Consider the following 18624-nt stretch of genomic DNA (forward strand, 5'->3'; position numbering starts at 1 on the left):
CATCTCCTTCATATTCGATGAATTATATTAATTCTTATCTGAAGTAAAAGATATGATTTATGTTTAATTCCATCCGCGTAGTTCTTTTTCACGTCTGTTGAATATTAACTTAAAATACCAATCCGAGCGTTCGAAATACATTAGTAAACATAAATTAATAAATCATTTCAAAGGCTTAATTTAATCTGATAATTTATGGGTTCCAGGAAAATCTACTTTATTTATATTCTGATTTAATTTATACCGGCTCGTTTATTACGTTCTTGTAGGCGGAAATGATTAATATCTGTTGCAGTATTTTGCATCAAATTTAAAATCTATCGATACAGATATAATTTAAAAGGAATTATGATACTAATGAGGAACTGACTACATATTCGGGTAAATGGTTTTATAGGTTGTCAAGATCAGATTGCTTCTGGACAAGGTAAACTATACTTACTTATTTTATTTTGAAATGAATGGCCTTTCCTTTTTCAATTATGTAACGGTCTGCCAAGTTTATTAAAAAAATATAAACTTCTTTTTGAGCTATTTATTGAAGAGATGACCAAAGCAGAAATATGATATTTCTTGCAGTGTGAATTTTTCCACTTCACACTTATTGTGAACATATTTATAGTACAGACCTAACGAAATTTTAATGGGAAAAATTTAAGGGATAATGTGCTTATTTTGATATTCAATCAATTGAATTCTGTGAAGGGTTAAACCTTTCCCTAGTATTTTAATGTTTTTGTATTTTTTTTTCTTTACATCACTTAATTATGCTCTAAAAAAAAGACAAATATGGCATAAAATTATTCATATTGCTTTTGTGCTGTATACCAAAAAGTAAGATATAATAAACCGTTTAAGAAAATTTAGAATTAAGTATTAAGGAAACAAGTATTTGTTTAAGTGTTTTGACCACTAAGGCCATTTACACTGGATTTACAAAGTTAGTTGATTGCAACTGACATATTCACAAAGTTACAATTACAGAGAGAGAAAGTTACATATTACAAATTTACAATTACATTTTAAATTTTACAACGGTACAATTAGAATTGACGTAATTAGTAAATTACTATATTAAATTATGCATCCACTTATACATGCTGGAATTAGAGTAAGACTATGTGTGATCATAAATATTAATGATTTTTAAAAAGTGAAAAAGTTTTGTTGTTTTGGAATTTTTTCTCAACATCTCCTGTAAATCTGAAGATAATCGATGTAATTCGTGAGCAAGACATTCAGTGGGAATGTGCCTAACGGTGAGATCTGGACAAAAATTCACAACTAATTTTTTTTTTTATACTCAGACAATCTTCCTGCAATCATCACATCAGTTCACAACTAATAATCATCCGATATCTTTTCTAGCCAAAGTTTATGGAATATATAATATAATTATTATATAACATTATTATTATTATGGAATATATAATAAGAGGAACTAATGCGATCCCAAAAATTAGCTACTGAAATGCACGTTTTGAGGTAAGTTGAGTCCAAATAATTCTCCCAAAAAGGTCTATAAGTGTGTATCAACAGTTTAGCTCAAAAATAATAAGTTGTACACAACTGAAATTGCATATGTAAAGTCGGTATCTGCGTAGGATGTTACAGAAATATCTTCATTATCATTTGCTAAACTGTTGTATTATTGATAGGAAAGAGGTTGATATTCGTTATTGCCTCAATTAAAAATTTTGCTGCTGATGTAAAAACACGCTTTTTTATATCAACAGAAAAAATAAAAGCTTTTTATTAAAAAAAAAATCAAGTCCAAATGTTTTTCTTTTATTTAGGACTTTTCGTATTGTCGAATTTTTTTATATCTTTAGATTTTTCATCTGAAAAAATTACAATTTCTTATTGTTGGTAACGAATAAAAATGAATAGATACAATATGAAAGAATTTTATAATTCTGAATTTTTCAGCTTCCATGGTTGTTATGTTGATTGTAAGATTTTACTTTTAGTTATCCATATATGAAACATATTTTCACCCTCAACAATAAATAAATAGGTGTTTTAAAGGATAGGTTAAAACAATTCCATAACCAAGTACGGATGTAATTAAAACAAATTGGAAACGATTCCGCCATTTCGTTACAAACACTAGTGCCTTCCATTTTGTACTCATATAAGAATTTTGCCTATTGTACCTGTTGTACCACCTACACTTCTATCTTTGTTTTTGTTCCTGTACAATTGCATAACCATCCTCGAGGATAACTGGATCGATTGTTGTGGTTGTGTGTATTCAGGTTTTCAATGACATAGAACAATGACTGAATAATTATTATATTTGAGGTATTATCTTATTGAGGTTTCAAGTATATATAAAACCTTAGCTGATTGGGATTTAAAGATAACTATAACAACAACAAGACAATATTTGAGTAGTATTTCACCGAAAGGATTGTAAATTCTTCAAATCTTGAAGAGTAGAATATATTATAAAACAGTTTCAATTTATATTCATTTTTAGCACAGGGAACTACCGAAAGGATGGTTTAAATAAGTCACACATGAAACTAATACTTTATAAATTTTTAAAAAATCTGATGGACTACAAATATTTTCCCCTTCCGTCTCCTAGCGTATAATTAAACTATTGGTGACAGCTTGTAGCTATTAGAAGGCTATAAAAAATAAACAATATTTTTCTTTGTTAAACCATTACATAACATTACAACATTACATTGGTGAACTTTCCTGTTGATAAAGATAAGTTTTTTCATTTAAAAAATGAAAAAAAATTCACTATTATATTTGTGTAATGTTAATGGCAGAACAAAGAAAAATTGTTGATTTCTTTTGATAGAAAATCAAATAAGTTGATGCACAAAAGGGAAAAATATTTATAGTCCATCAGACTTTTGGAAAATAGTTAAAGTTGCATGTGTGATTTATATAAACCTTCCTTTTGGTAGTTTCCAGTACTCAAAATGAATATAAATTATAAAATATAAAGTTCCAACGAACATACGACTCAAATAATATTTTTTTGTTATGTTTATCTTTTTTGAGAATTATAATCGGACTTTATTTAATGATAGATATTACAATCTGCCCTATTCTAATAGTGAAGAATGATCACATTCTTACTAAAATAAAAATGAAAAAAAATACATAAAAATAAGTAAAACCTCTCTTAAAATATATATGTTTATCCTTAAACCCCAATGAGATCAGGTATCAAATGTTTTATTTTATTTTTTAAATCTTACTTATTTGTTTTTAATATTGTCCACGTTTTGTTTGTACTTCATTTCACGATATATTTTTTTCCTTAGAAAAAATGGGTTTAAAATTCTTGCAAAATATTAAATTGTTTACTTAATAAATTGGAATAATATTTACTAAATATTTTAAAGATGGCCATAATAATATATTAAAAGGTTATTTTTTTCAAAGTTTAAATTAGGTCTCGAATTTTTACCTTGTTAAGTTTTTATAGAGTTACCTTTTTTGTTTCTTAAACCATAACAAAGACTGGAAAAAATCCATGAATAATTGAAATGTCTTTTCAATGCAGCGACAATGGTTAACTTGTATAAACCATAATAAGCCTCTCTAACTTCATTGCTACGAAGATTTTCTACGGTCTTTTGTCCTTGGCCTAAGTCTTTATAATGAATTATTGCTTACGGATGCAATTAAATTCAGCTTTCAATTAGAGCAAGGAATTTCCTTTAACAAAAATAAGAGAAGGGGAAAGGCTTATTATTTATTTTCCTAATGAGAACCTTACCATTTTGGAGGGGGTGGATTAAAAAACATGTTGGGAAAGAGTGGGTTCGAGTTACAGCGCTGAAGTTGTTTCATCTTTGGAGTTTCATTTTCTGTCCTGTACCAAAGGACCCAGAACTACTTATTAAAGTATACTATTATTTATACAAGTTTCAATCGAGGACATCTTCATCTTTATAACTGCTTAATTTTATAAAAACTATTATTTTGAAGTAATAAGAATGTTCTAACAGTGTTTGAATCTATAAATAATATGAAAATAAAACGATTATACCATATTATTATTCTAAATAATAATAAATTAAATCATTAATACAAAATATTTGTAATTAGATTGTATAATATTTATAAGTATATTAGTATACTATTGTTTTCACTAATATGATTCCAGGATAACATATTTCGCTATTATGAGTTGTTTTCAATTGTCAATAATTATAATAATCGAATAATAAATGGGAATAATCTTTTGAAACTTTCAAGTTTTCATTCTTTTATTAGATATAAAATTGCTAACACCCGTTCTGCATTCTACCTACTTTCTCTTCGGCAATTAATTTTGTCAAAAAGTTTAAAAGCTGAGCATTTAAGTAACTTTAGTGAAATTGGTAAATGTAAATTTGTTATATTATCTTACTTTTATCTATAAATGTAACCCCAATTATATGCTTTATTAGAATATTATATAATTTGTAATAAAAATTTTCAAACTTTCATAAGAGAATGTTTTATTATAAGTGAAATCTTATCAGATGACTTAGATAAATATGGATGTCTACAGATTAATGGTAATCACTATAATCATGCAATAGAAATAAATATTCCCTATCGCATTATATCGTCTTATTTAATTACAATAAAAAAATTTAGCATTATTAAAAATTTCAATTAAAGTTTGCTTCATTTCCAGGTATAGGCTATTTCTAGACTAATTGTAAGGGACATTATAAATTAATTAAAAAAAATATTTTTTTTTCCTTAAACATAAGGCAATGTGATATAGTCTCCTATGCTTGACTGATTTCTCTGAAGAAAACATTTGATTTACTGAAAAGTAGACCGATTATCAGGGAAATTACCTGATTTAAAAAAAAAAGCGCAAAGAATTATACTTTTATTCGAAAGGAAACATCTGTTAAAATTAGTCTACTTTAATAATTATTTTTCGAAAATAATATAGCCTTGATTTTATAGAAAATATTATTTAAAAGTAATAAAAATGCTCAAAAAATGTTTGAATCCACAATGATACCATGTTAATGTTCAAAATAATAATTAAATTATTAAATAATACATCTATTATATTATCCTTATTCTGATTCCAGGAAAATATATTTCACTAGTCGCTATAAATAAATAGGGAAGTGATATACTGTATTTTACCTCCGAAGCTACTGATATGCTTTAAAAATTACAACAGTTAAACAAAGCTGTAAATAAAATTAAGAATAATTAAAAGCAACAAAGAAAATGTAAACTAGAATAAGTTTACAGGGATAGCAATATTTGCTGAAGCAAACAAACAACAAGCACTATATAAAGAGGACAGGAAAAGTTTCTACTTTTTACATTATAAATACTAAATGGAAAAATGACCTGTCATCTCTTTTTCCTTGTACCCGTTAAATCTCCTCAACATATTTAATAAAATTCATACAATGAACAATGAAGTTCTTCCCACGTGCTTCGGGGTAAAGAATGTTTTTTATTTGTTTTGTTTTTTTAGGAAAGAGCATTTCATATTCGTTTTTAGTGTCGTTTCAAAGCTCTAAATACCATTTTTGAAAGAAATTAAAAATTAGACGTTTTTCATATCCATTTATTCAGATGATTTTTTTTTCGCCCGTTGCCAATCGTTCAAATAATCCTTCATTTTAATTAATCTTTACGTTAATATAGCTCTTTCAGCCTAAATTCACTTCTAAAAATCGTTTACTCATTCATAGATGAGACGGTCTGACAAACAGTTTCTGTTTCTTATTCCATATATTTCTTTAATTTATGTTACCAAATTATAATAATAAATTATACGTAAATGATTAATTTTAACTTATATTAAACTATCTATTTTGTTTATTAAATCTATATATGTCCTTAGATATTAATAGCGAAGCATTGACGGGTCGGCTAGTCTACATATATAAAAGGGAATGATCGAATCTTTGTCCACAATACACTTTGGAATTTTCAAAATGTTCCCTTTCGTTATGGGAAGGTTTACAGATATTGAAATCTTCAAATTCTTTAGTATAGAAAAGTTATGAATGAAATTGATAGTTTTTGGTTTTTAGCTCAGAAAGTGTAAGCTTATTTCACTGTTCACCAATCGAATCGCCTCCTTCCCAGTAATAAGAAAAAAATATTACTGATTCTATTTCGCTATATTATATTTACAAAAAAATTATAAAAAACATAATATGGCTCAGGGTAAAGTAAGTCAATATTTTTTTTATTTAGGAAAAGAGCATTTCATATTTGTTTTAGTATCGTCTCAAAGTTTCCAATACCATTTTTCAAAGAATTCAAAAATTAGAAATTTTTCACTTTCAAATTCAGGAGGTGGATCATCGTATATATCGGTTCAGTTAAAGTTAAGTAAAGTATAGTTAAATAATTAATTTTAACTAAATACAATAATTTATATCAAACAATCAATTGTGATTGTCAAATCTATATACATCCGCAACTAAATAGCAATTGCGAAATCATTGCCGGGTCAGCTAGTTCTTGTTAAAAATAATGAAACATATTTTAAGTATGAAGATAACTCACTAGTCCATAAGGTAAAAGTTAGGAAATAATATAAATATAATCCCGTAGATAATGAAAATTACTAATAAAACAAAGAATACATCAATAATAATATATGAAATACTATGATATGAAATTTTAAAAAGACATAAGAATTTTGTGGGCCAAATGTCCATTAGTTTTTTGTGATGGTAAATTTGATATAAAAACGGTAATTTAAGTAATAAATTTCCTTTTTTAATAACAATATATTAAAATTTTATAAAAATCGGTAAATTAAAACTGATTTAGTTTAATTTACATTATTTAATATTTTTTATTGTTTCTAATTGTACCCTTACTTATTTATTACAACTGTAGTATGTTATTGAAATCTGCAGCCTTATTGAAACCAATCATTCAAATGTTTTAATTTGAGCCTGATTATTACTTTAATTTGTAGATATCAGCTAATTTTTTTTAAATTCGATATTTGTCTAAATTTAATTAAATGTAGTTTTTTTTTTATACTAAAAGCTAGTACACTAATATTAATTATCTGTATGGGTTTCAATTTTAATAAACAGAAACACATATTTCATCTCAAATCACAGGGAAATAAAGTATGGAAATATCTTGAATTTTTTTTAGTATCCTAGAGAACCTAAACCATCCAGAGTGCGGTGAAGGAAGGCAAACATTGGATATATGATGGATTAGTTGGGTTTCGCTAATATGATATTTTTATGAGTTGCCATTTCCACTAGAAACACACCAAGTGGGGCTGTGCTTAGTTGGAGCTTATTTGGGAATTAGCTCAATTATGATTCAGAACACGTAGCCTGGACATGGCAGCTCCTAAATTATTATCGCCGATATTTTATCGTTTATGTTTTCGTGAGAAATTCTCTTCGTTTTTAAATCACTATTTCAAAACGTGTACCCTAATGTGTTTCCGAAATATATGTCATAAACGAGCTTACGAAATGGGTCTTAGGTATGACTAGAAACATTACGCAAAAAAATAAGAAAAATTAAATCGTTTACTTTATAATTTTTTACTATTAATTTAATCACTAAATTATATTATACCTCTTAATTACTTACATAAAATTAATTTAATAACTATTTATTCCACGTTTCTTAAAAACTGCAGATAGGAGCGAATGAAAGTGTTATGTTATAACACATTTTTCAATGAAAAATTGACTTTAATAAATTTGTATACCTATTTTAGACTGAAAAACTCAATTTTTAACTTCTAAAAACTAACATAATGTAGTACTTGGAAAGATAAAACATTGTACCATTGCCATGTACGGGGCTTCAGGTGTTATAAGCCCGACTAGGGGCACCCCGTACACATATTATATTGTATTTTATTCATATATCCATGTATTTATATATTTATATACTATGTATTTATGTATTTGTATTAAGTATCTCTATCGGTTCCTGATGGGAACCGACTGAAAAAGTATGCGGTATATTTAATTCAAGCACTAGATACCATAGACCCGAGGGGGTCGTGGCGAGGGCCATGGTATGGTAGATATGAATATCTATTATTAATCATTGGAGTTCTTTTCCAACGGTATCGTGTTCACCAATTTACTATGCTATTATATATGAGGTGGCATGCAGGGATTCTTAATTACAAATTAAAGTCATTGTTACATATTTTATATTGACAACCCTATATACATTAGTAAGAATAATATTATAATATAGTATAAGTTTATATTATAGTATAGTATAAGAATAATATAATAAAAAAAATTATAAAAGCTATGGAACATCAGTTTTAACTTTTATTAAAGTTTAATATGATGTATGTAATGCTATAATTCGAATCATCTGGTTATCAAACAGTTTAGACGCGTGTGTCAGATCTCTATGTATCAAATAAAATTATTGTGAACTAAATAAATAACCTTTTAAAAATCATATACTGGTCCAATTATAGGTTCTGTTTTAAGTGCGTTCTGCCCAGCAAACAAGTGGGCAGTCGGAAACGGGGATCAATGGTTCCAGGAATGATGTAGGATTTGGACCAATATATTTTTTAAAAATATACAGGTTTAAAGTATAAAATTGAATCCGTATCTCCGAAAATACTAATTGATACATTTTCGAGGAAATGTTTTTACTAAATTAATCCCCGTGTCCTCATCGACGGTAATGGTTGTTTGCTGTTATTATGAGCATATAGAATAGAGTTGTCAGAAAATAAGTAATTATTTTAGGATGAAATTTGTGTATCTGAGGTTATTTAGTGATGCTAGTGATTCTGTGATTGGATAGGAACAATAGGATGTATTGATACATATCATTTGATAATTTATAACTGCTATAACAGGTGCTCCCTTTTTTTAGACATAAATGTACTGTGCGACAGTTTTTTCGATGTTTTGATTGAGTCTGGCACCCAGGACTGCTTTGCAAACTCTGTAGATTCCTACTTTCTACATATTTTCTCATCGATAGATTATTCCAAGTAGTAAACCACAATGGTTCCTATTCATCCCTCTATTCTCAGACCGCTGATGTTCCTCAAGGTAGTATCCAAACCATGTATGCTGATAACACATATGTGCTCGCTGTTAATAATAACCCTTTGATTGCATCCAAAACTCTCCATTCCCATATCACAGCTTTCGAAGAATGGTGTCGTAATTAGAAAATTAAAATAAATCCCAACAAATCCCATAAAATCACCTTTACTTTACTACCTTCTTCGTAAACCTGTCGACTATCCTACATTCTCCTTTAATCGTGTTGATCTTACCCCTGTCGAACAGATCCGCTACCTTGGGCTACATTTGGAGAAATGACTAACCTGGAATCCTTACACAAGACTGAAAAGAGAGGAAACTGAACGTCGATTTCGACTATAACAAGACTTACTGGAAACACGGTCTAAACTTCCAATTCATTAAAAAAGACTGATCTACATGACTGTAATAAGGCCAAACTGAACAAACGGAGTTGAGCTTTGGGGCTCCACTAAATCTTCGAATTCCTTTCGTATCCAATCATTGCAATCCAAAATTCTACGTAAAATTCTCAATTTGTCACAAATAAAATCATACATAAAGACCTTGACGTTCCATATATAACCGATCTAACCCGAACCAGATATTATTCCTTCCATTACAAACTCCCTAGTTTCTAACCTTTGTTCCTCTTCCATTCCTGACAATCCTCCCAGGCGCCTGAAAAGAAGAAGGCGCCTCGAATCCTGTAAATGTAAAACGTCATAAGGTTGCTACTAATGGGTACTTTCTGTACACGCAAATAACACTCCATTTTAATTGAGATCAAATTTACTAAATGTATTATAATGTACAGTTGTAAATAGCAAGAAATAAATATAAAAAAAAAAGAACTACACATTGAAATTTCGAGGAAAAAACCAAAGGCAAGAGAGTTAATGTAATATCATTGCAAAGAGGGAAGTGTAATGCAATATGTTTCCATCCATTATAAAATTGGTTTCTTCCATTTTTAAATTAGTATTTCTACACTATCCGATAATAGAAAATTATACATTAACATATAGAGATTTAAGAAACAATGATTCGATAAAGTATTTTTTATAAATTAATTGGTTATTAGGATTTATTTAGGTAAAGGAAATACTCGAATGGAAGGTGAGCTCTTTTAATTCAATTGAATGAGCGTAGTAAATAGTCAACTGGTTCCTGTTTAATATAACATTAATTTATGACTACGTTTTCAAGAGTTTCATATTATTTACTATAATATTGGCAGTGATTTTTCCTCTTGAATATATTGGTTAAAATATTCAACCACTAATGCTGCCAACATTTATTAACGAAAACCTTTTACATTCAACGCCTATGTATATATTTTTATTTATCTACATAGCTTTCGTTACCATATTGTAATGCATTAGATAACCACTAAACTGTCGGAAATTTTAAATATAAAATTGGGAAAAGGCTGTTTGTCATTGAAGAAGTTTTCTTTTGATTAGAGTTTTGTTCATGACTGCGTTTGTAGCATGCTTCAGCCTTTGTTTTTCTATAATTAATTCTGCTATACAGCCGCTGTAGCAAAGCATAAGGATCCATTTTTGTATCATTTAAATTAAATTTATGTGTTTTTGAAAAAGAGAGGGAAATAGCAGATTTTTCATATATTTATAATTATTAATTAGTTTTTCATATATTTATATATTTTCTAATATGAATTTTTTCCCCTATTTCTTTTATTGCAATTCACAACTGTATCTACATACATAAACACATTAAGTAAATTTGTTTTTATATGTTTTGTAAAATAAAAATGGAGTGTTACAGACATGTAGGAAAACTACCCAGTGGTAACTCTCTAATCATATTTTTACACTAGAAGGTCTCGAGGTCATCTTCTTTTCAAGCGCCTCGGAGGATTTTCAGGAATTGAAGAAGAAGCAAGGTTAAGAACTAGAGGGTTTTGATGGTTAGGGAGTTTATAATGGAATGATTGTTATCTGGTCCATGCTAGATCGGTTACAAATGGAACATTAAGGTCTTTGTGGATGATTTAATTTTTGACAATGTATGGTTCACCAAGGATTTTGGATTGTAAGGATTGGATGAATGGAGAGGAATTCGAAGGTTTAGTGGAACCACAAAGCTCAACACCGTATGACCAGATGGACCTTATTATTGTCATGTAGATCAATCTTTTGTAATGAGTTGGAAGTTTAGACCGTTTGTCTAGTTAGTGATGTAATAGTCGGAATCTACGTGCAGTTTTCTGTCTTTTCAGTCTTGTGTCAGGAGGAAGGATAAAGGTGATTTGATGGGATTTATTTTAACCCTCTAATTACGACACCATTCTTCGAGGACTTGATATAGGTTTGAATAGTTTGGGATGCAATTGAAGGGTGATAATTAACAGTGAGAACACATGTGTCATCGTCATACGTCGTAAGGATAGTGTTAGGATTGAACATGAATTTTATTTACTTATTTTATTTTTGGTTTTTATTGAATAAATTCGTACAAATCGAGCCTATGTGCATTTTCTTAACTATCCATTCATATAAACGTATATGAATAGTATATTTCAATGATATTTTAAACAAGAAGCCTGTAAAAAAGCTTACTCAGGTCTGAAAAACTATTTTAATTGATGCCAACAATTGATATTCATTATAAGTTATTCACAAAAAAAAGCAAATTAATAAATAAGAAATTACAAGATGTGGTCAAATTTTTAACCTGTCTGTCTTAGCTAAATTATATCCGGAAAAAATACCTATTAACAATGATTCGATTGTAATGAAATGTTCACGGATGGTACCCTGTTGAGGGAAAAATTTTAATTTCATCAAATTACACACGTTACTTTCACTAATGCAAGCTCAAACATTTTTTTCTGATCCAGCAATATTTCCTTTATAGATATTAAACAGCTTCTCCGATTTGGCTAAAAGTTGAAGGAAAATTAGTGATGAGTTAAAACATCGTTTAGGATAAATTCCGTCTAATTCCATCTACTATTTTCTCTTACTCATATAGAAAAAATAATTTCCTGGATACAACCCTATTTTAAAATCTGGTGGTCCTATAAATAAAATCCTATATATAAAAATAAATGGCATGGAATGTTTTTTAACACATTGACTTATAAATGTAATAGGCAGATTTTTTTTTAAAAATATAATTGAAATAACAAGATTAAGAAATAACAATTGAAGAAAATTGCCGAATAGAGAATAATAAATATTTCGTGCTAAATTATGCATAAATCAGCATAATGAAATATTAAAAAAAATCCTAGAGGTTGAGTTATAATCTATATCAAAAGTAATAAAAACTATTCGTCACTGTGTATCTAGTAAAAAAAAAATTGCTGATTTTTCATTAATATTCACGGTGAGACTGTTTTGAGGGTAATATTTCGCAACTATGTTGAAATAATAGTTACAGTACCTATCCAGGAGGATGAGAGCAATACTATATTTTATTTTATTTAACTTAAAAATTACTTTATTAAAGATAATTATCATTTTCGTTTGCAGATAGAAAAAATTGAAGATATTTATATTTGTTTACTATAATACCCACTTAGTTACGTTAAATTAAAAAAAAATTAAATATATACTATGCACAAGAAAAAGAGGAGAGGACTCAAAGGGCCAACACTCTCGTTCCTTTTTAAGCTAAGATAAATATTTAGAGCTCTTGACAAAGTAAATAAGCAATCGCGGCACCCTCAACCTTTTCAAAATCCCATTTGCTCCCAATGTAATAAAATTCTTAAATCCATCCAATTATAATAGCATGTTATAAAGAATAGTTGTACAAATTTATATGGTATTATTAAAAATCGCAATGTCCCTTCAGTTGTATGTTTCACGATATTAGATTTTTTTATGAATCAGCTTCATTCAAATTTAAAGATAAAAAAATCCCTTACAAATTATAATAATCATATTATCAAGGGTATTATTTATATAAATACAAATAATACTAATTCGCAAAATATTATGTGGTAAAAACTGACATGTAATTATAACATAATGGTACACCAAAATATAAACATTGATGCATTATATTATATTATACCCTCAATTTCTTTCTTTTTTTGTATGTGTTTTTTTTTAAATCTATATTTTTATTTATTTATTTATTTATTTGTTTGTTAGTGAACTAATCTACAGTTGTGACTATTATGTCTTTGGTTTGATTTTACATTGCTATCTAATGATAAATTCGTTTAATTTGTTTAACGGATCGAACGTGGATAGTGGATAACTGGAGAGGGGAACTATGAGAATGTTAAGATATGGAGATAATAGAGAGAATAAAATTGTTAAATGGAATGAAATTGTTAAATAGAAAAAAAATTGTAATTATTGTGTAGAAAAGTATTGATTGTAAAAGGAAAAGATAAGAAAAAAAATTTTGTAATATCATTTAAATATACGTATTTATTTTTAATACCTTATTAATGTTTTATTAACCTTAACCTTGTATATTACTGTCAAAACTGTCAGTTTATTGTAAAAACTTTTTATTTGGTAGTTTCTGATTTAGATTAGAAAAAGCTATCCATCTCTATATTTAACCTAAAAATACTAACACCAAACTCACATGTCACTTTCTACACTCTGTGGCTCTTTATTGATTTTCTAATTATAATTATAATTTGATGTTTCTTCCATAATGCCTACTTGCATCAACAAAAGAAAACAACAAATTTTCTGAGAAACAAACAAGAAAAGTTTCTGATAATGCGATCTAAATTATGAGATATCTTTGCAATGACAGTGTAAAAAAAAAAAAAAATGATTTAACTCACACCATAGTGATATGCTGATCTGGGTGTGCTTGGGTTATTTGAGGAAGCTCTTCTAGTCCGCAAAGCACTATCCTCCTGAAATAAAATTAAATGGTTAAAAACATGATGATTTTGTAATTACAACATATCAAATAATAACAATTATCGATAATATATATAAAATGTATTATAATTTACATCACAATTATTACTCCTGTATGCAAATATGTCGTGTCAAATCGATTGTTTCAAGAAAAATTAAATGTTTGTTTGAGGACTCACAGTGTAAAGCTAAAGCTGTAATCTATAATATGATTTTCGTGAATCTATTGCAGCTCATAAAACCATAAATCATTGTTTTAAATCTTTTACTAAAATAAATCAGTTACATGATGTTTGGAATCCTTTGTTTTGAAATTGGTTATACTTTATACAACAATCTAGAGATTCCATTAAATTTTATGAATACTGCTGAGAATACCTTAGAAGATAAACTAGAAGAACCCTCCTCCTCAAGAGAGGAAGGTATTAATAAGTAGTGGGCCCTGTCAAGTGAATATTTTAGAGAGAGTCGGCTCCCCTCACAGTAACACAAAGATATTTACATGCCAGCATTTCTTTTTTCCTTAAGGAGTTTCTTTGTTCAACTTAAGAGAATAATTTGTTTAAGTTTGTATTTTTGCATAGATGAAAAATCTACATAGAACGCTTCGAAAGGTTTCACAAAAAAAAAATCATGTAGTGGACATCATACAGATGAACTACATCAATTAGGATACCTATACGGGTTTTTTTCTTATTCGATCTTACGATCTGAGAAGAATATTTAAAAAATGGTTTCAGCAACTAAATATATATTTTTTTAACTATTGGGAAGTATTCAGTTTTTTAAACAAGCATTGTATATTATACTTTTTAAATTTTAGTTGAATAATAAGCTTGATATCTATTTAAATTTGTACTTGATAACGTCATACTACGTTCCAATAGTTTCACAGCACTTACATGAAGAAAATATATTTTTTAATTAAAACTTATTTTTCATCGTAGGTTTTTACAATAAATCTGAACATTCAGGTGGGTAATAACTTATATAATTTATTAAATAAATCAAAACTTGTATCCTGTTTTGTCTCAACACTTTTTTTTTAATTTTTTATATTTTTCACCAATCCAACGTTTCGGCCACTGTAGCCATCCTCAAGGACATCTTTATTTCTTGTATCATTTTTGTGTTGATATATTCTATCCCCCAACATTTGCTTAGTTTCACCTATATAGATTGCTGGACAATTTAAACATGGAATTTTATATATTTATCCCGATTGACTTTTTATTTCAATTTTGACCTTTAAATTTCTATAATAACTTTTAATTTTATTGTTAGGTCTATAACATAATGAGTATTCTTCCACATCATAATCCATAAATGACCTCTGGATATCTTCCGATAAACCTTTTATATAATTTAATCCACAATATTTCTTAATAATTGCTTTACTATTTCTTATTTTATTTTCTATTTTATCTTTGCATTTTTTAAGGTTTATATCCCAAATTTTATAAATTAATTTTCTGGGATAAAAATTATCCAAAAATATTTTAAATATCAAATATTTTAAATAGGATTTTAATTTATAATAAATGAATGACCTGGGCAGAATAACCTGCAAAAGTAACTCTAAATTAATGTGAGGAAGAAATTATAATTGAAGGTATGTTATATTATTGGTGATAATGTTGTTTTAATAAGTGTTAAAAATGAATACATAATATAAGCTGTTAAACATTTAGATGTCCTTCAGGATGGTTAAATGGCCGAAACGTAGGACTGGTGAAAAATAAAAAATAAAAAAAGTGTTGAGACAAAAAAGGATACAAGTTTTGATTTATTTAATAAATAATTACCTTGTCTCAAGAAATTGAAATAATATAATTATACTTATATAATGATATATAATGAAAATTCTTGTTTGAGACAATTGATTCGTATTTTGGTTACAACATAAACATCCATACAGTGTCACGACTTTATTATAATTAAATTTATTACACTCCTACGTTTTAGCCATTCTAGCCATTTTCAAGTATCTTATTCACACATCACAGTCAAACATTGCTTAACACATTATTACAGGCCATTATGGCTTAGTCAATCTTTATCATTAGTCTTCTACTTCTTCTTCTTCTTAATCTTTCTCTTATGCTATTCCAGCCAAGCACAACGACCCCTCCCGGTCCCTGCTTAGCCGCTTCATCTCATTGAGGGATTTGCCTCTTTTACTTCCAATTCTTTGAATATACTCTTGGTATGTAATTCTGGGGCGTCCACGTGGTCTCCTTCCAGTAGGTCGAGCCTCTAATACCTTTATAAGATTCATGTCCTCGTTCATGCGCCAGACTTGTCCAAACCACTGGAGATTCCGTCTTTCTAGAGTGGTTTTAAGTTCTTTAACTTCTAGTTCCTCTGTAATTCTTTCGTTTGCAATGCGATCCATTCTAGTTCTCCCAACAGATCTGCGAAAGAACTCATTTCCGTTGCCTCCAGTTTTCTCCGCCGTAGGTGAGTGTAGGTAGGTAAACAGACTTATATACATGTATTTTGGTCTTCTTGTCTCTTCACGGTGGCCGATGATGCTATTAGTAATCTGGTATCTATTAGTAATAAAAATAGTAATACACTTGATTCGCCTTACATATTCTGCTTGATATTTCGGCGTCTATCTTACCCGAGCTGCTAATTACGGTCTTTGAGTAGGTATATTCCTTCACTACCTCAAGTGTCTCGCCGTTGCAGATAAACATCCCTAAATCCCTCGTCATAACCAACACTTTACTCTTGGAGGTGTTAATTTCCATCCATTTCCTGATTAACTCTTCTCCCCATTCTACCAGAGCTTATTCTAGTTTGGTCTTGGTGTAGGCTATTTGGACCATGTTATCCGCGTATAAAAGGCTTTGTACGAGGACAGTCCTCACAATCCATTTCCCAATTGTTGTCCACGCAGTTCGTCGCTTGTAGATTTCATCTATTACATTTATAAATAGAAGGGGACTTAAGCTATCTCCCTGTCTAACTCCTCTCGCAATTGGAAAAGGTTCCGATTCCATACTATTTATTCTTACCACTGTCATGGCTGCTTGGCAGGCTGCCTGTATGGCCGCCAGCAAGTCTCCAGGTACACCCTTGGCTATTATTCCAAATTTCTTTTCTTAGGACCACATCAAACGCTGCCTTGAGATCAAGGAATGCAAGATATAGATTTTTATCTCTGTCTCATGCTTCTTCAATAATATTTCTGAGAAGATGTGATCCTGCGTCTGTCGACCTGGCCAAAAACCAGCCTGTTCCGCTTCTAACTGCCCTTCCAAAATCCGCCGGAGTCTCCTTTCTAAAGTAAATAGTAGTGTAAAGTTTATAGACTACGGGAAGCAAACTAATGGGTCTATAATTTTTGCAGTCTGTCGTGTATCGTTTTTTATAAATCGGGAGGATTATCAACATTTCCAGTTCCTGGGAATTCTCTTTCTGTCACATACTTCTTGGAACAGCGAATTAAGTGCTTTAAGAAGTTCTTGACCTCCACATTTCCAATACTCAGGTGTAATTTTATCAGTTCCTGATGCTTTACCTCTTTTTAGCTTTTGGATTGCATTTTCTATTCCTTCTTCCTCTATAACCTCCAGACTTTCTTGAATATTGGGCTATCATTAGCCAATATCCTATTATTTTCACAATTACAATAATTATTACACAATTTATATTTCTCCTAATCATTATATCAACACTACATTTTCGTAATATAATCTCGTAGTATTCGTCTGAACATTTTAGTGATTGGCCAAAATTCATTAAAAAAAATTAAATAATTCATGTTAATATTCAACTAACAGGAAAACTAGCCCGTGTTAAATCCCTTGAAATTAAAATAGTAACCTAACCATTAAAATTTTATGGGACTATGAATATATTATAATTTGCCGATTCAGACAGGGTAATTGCTTCTGTTTAAATTAACTGGCCGATTCTTAAACAAAAAATCTTTAAATTAACGTTTAGTTCAGTTTTACAACAACGGTTAATTTTAATGTTTCCAGAAGCTTAAAAAACATAAATGAATTTATATTAATTTCTTTAATAATATTATAATTTTCTACGCGTATCATTAGTAGTCTAAATACAAAAAAAATTAATAAAAGATCATAGTTGGCTTTTTTATTATTTATTTTTTTTTTGCGTATCAACCGAAATATATCACTTTCTAGTACGTTTTGTATATTTATGAGATAAAAAAACTAGTAATTAAAGGAAAAATAAACAGATACGTCTTTTGAAAATCAGCGACTCAAGAAAAGTTAATACTCCTTTCTATGTCTTGTTTCAATGAAGATGAACGCAGCCACAAGGAAAAAAAATGATAAATTCATATTTTTCTGTTGGTAGGAATAGAAATCCATTGTTTTATTAGTTTAAAAACTAATTCTGCAAATTTCTATTAGATGATAAATCAAAATTACATAAATTGTAAGAATAAATGACACTGCAATGTTCTGTTTCTATTTTTGTCATGAAATGTTCGCCAGTGATGGCAGAATCACTGAACTGCAATCAAGTTGCCATGATCTACAATGATTGCCACAACCGCAACTTCTGTTTGGATGGCAGTCCGACATCTGACCAGATTAAACCCCACTGTCATAAGCAAATGTAATATCTTCTCGGTAAATCCTCATTACACGTTTGCTTGGAAATTGACTGCAACAAGTCATCCGACAGCAAGCTTTCCATTATCTTGTACATCTAAATACATTACACTGGATATCTTGGCAATGTATATATGAACAATA

At 28.9% G+C, this 18624-nt stretch overlaps 1 protein-coding gene across 3 annotated transcripts in view; it reads right to left on the bottom strand.

Moving 5' to 3' along the window:
• The window catches only part of LOC106686122 (lutropin-choriogonadotropic hormone receptor), a 514005-nt gene that overhangs the window by 172133 nt on the left and 323248 nt on the right, over positions 1-18624 (bottom strand). For all 3 annotated transcript variants that reach the window (XM_014429270.3, XM_067049772.1, XM_067049773.1), the window contains one exon: positions 13798-13872. In XM_014429270.3, coding sequence (XP_014284756.1) covers positions 13798-13872 — 75 coding nt within the window. The remainder of the gene's footprint in view (positions 1-13797; positions 13873-18624) is intronic.

The sequence above is a fragment of the Halyomorpha halys genome, unplaced genomic scaffold (assembly GCF_000696795.3).
Source record: "Halyomorpha halys isolate HHAL.00 unplaced genomic scaffold, Hhal_1.1 Scaffold780.1, whole genome shotgun sequence".
Taxonomy (NCBI): Eukaryota; Metazoa; Arthropoda; class Insecta; order Hemiptera; family Pentatomidae; genus Halyomorpha; species Halyomorpha halys.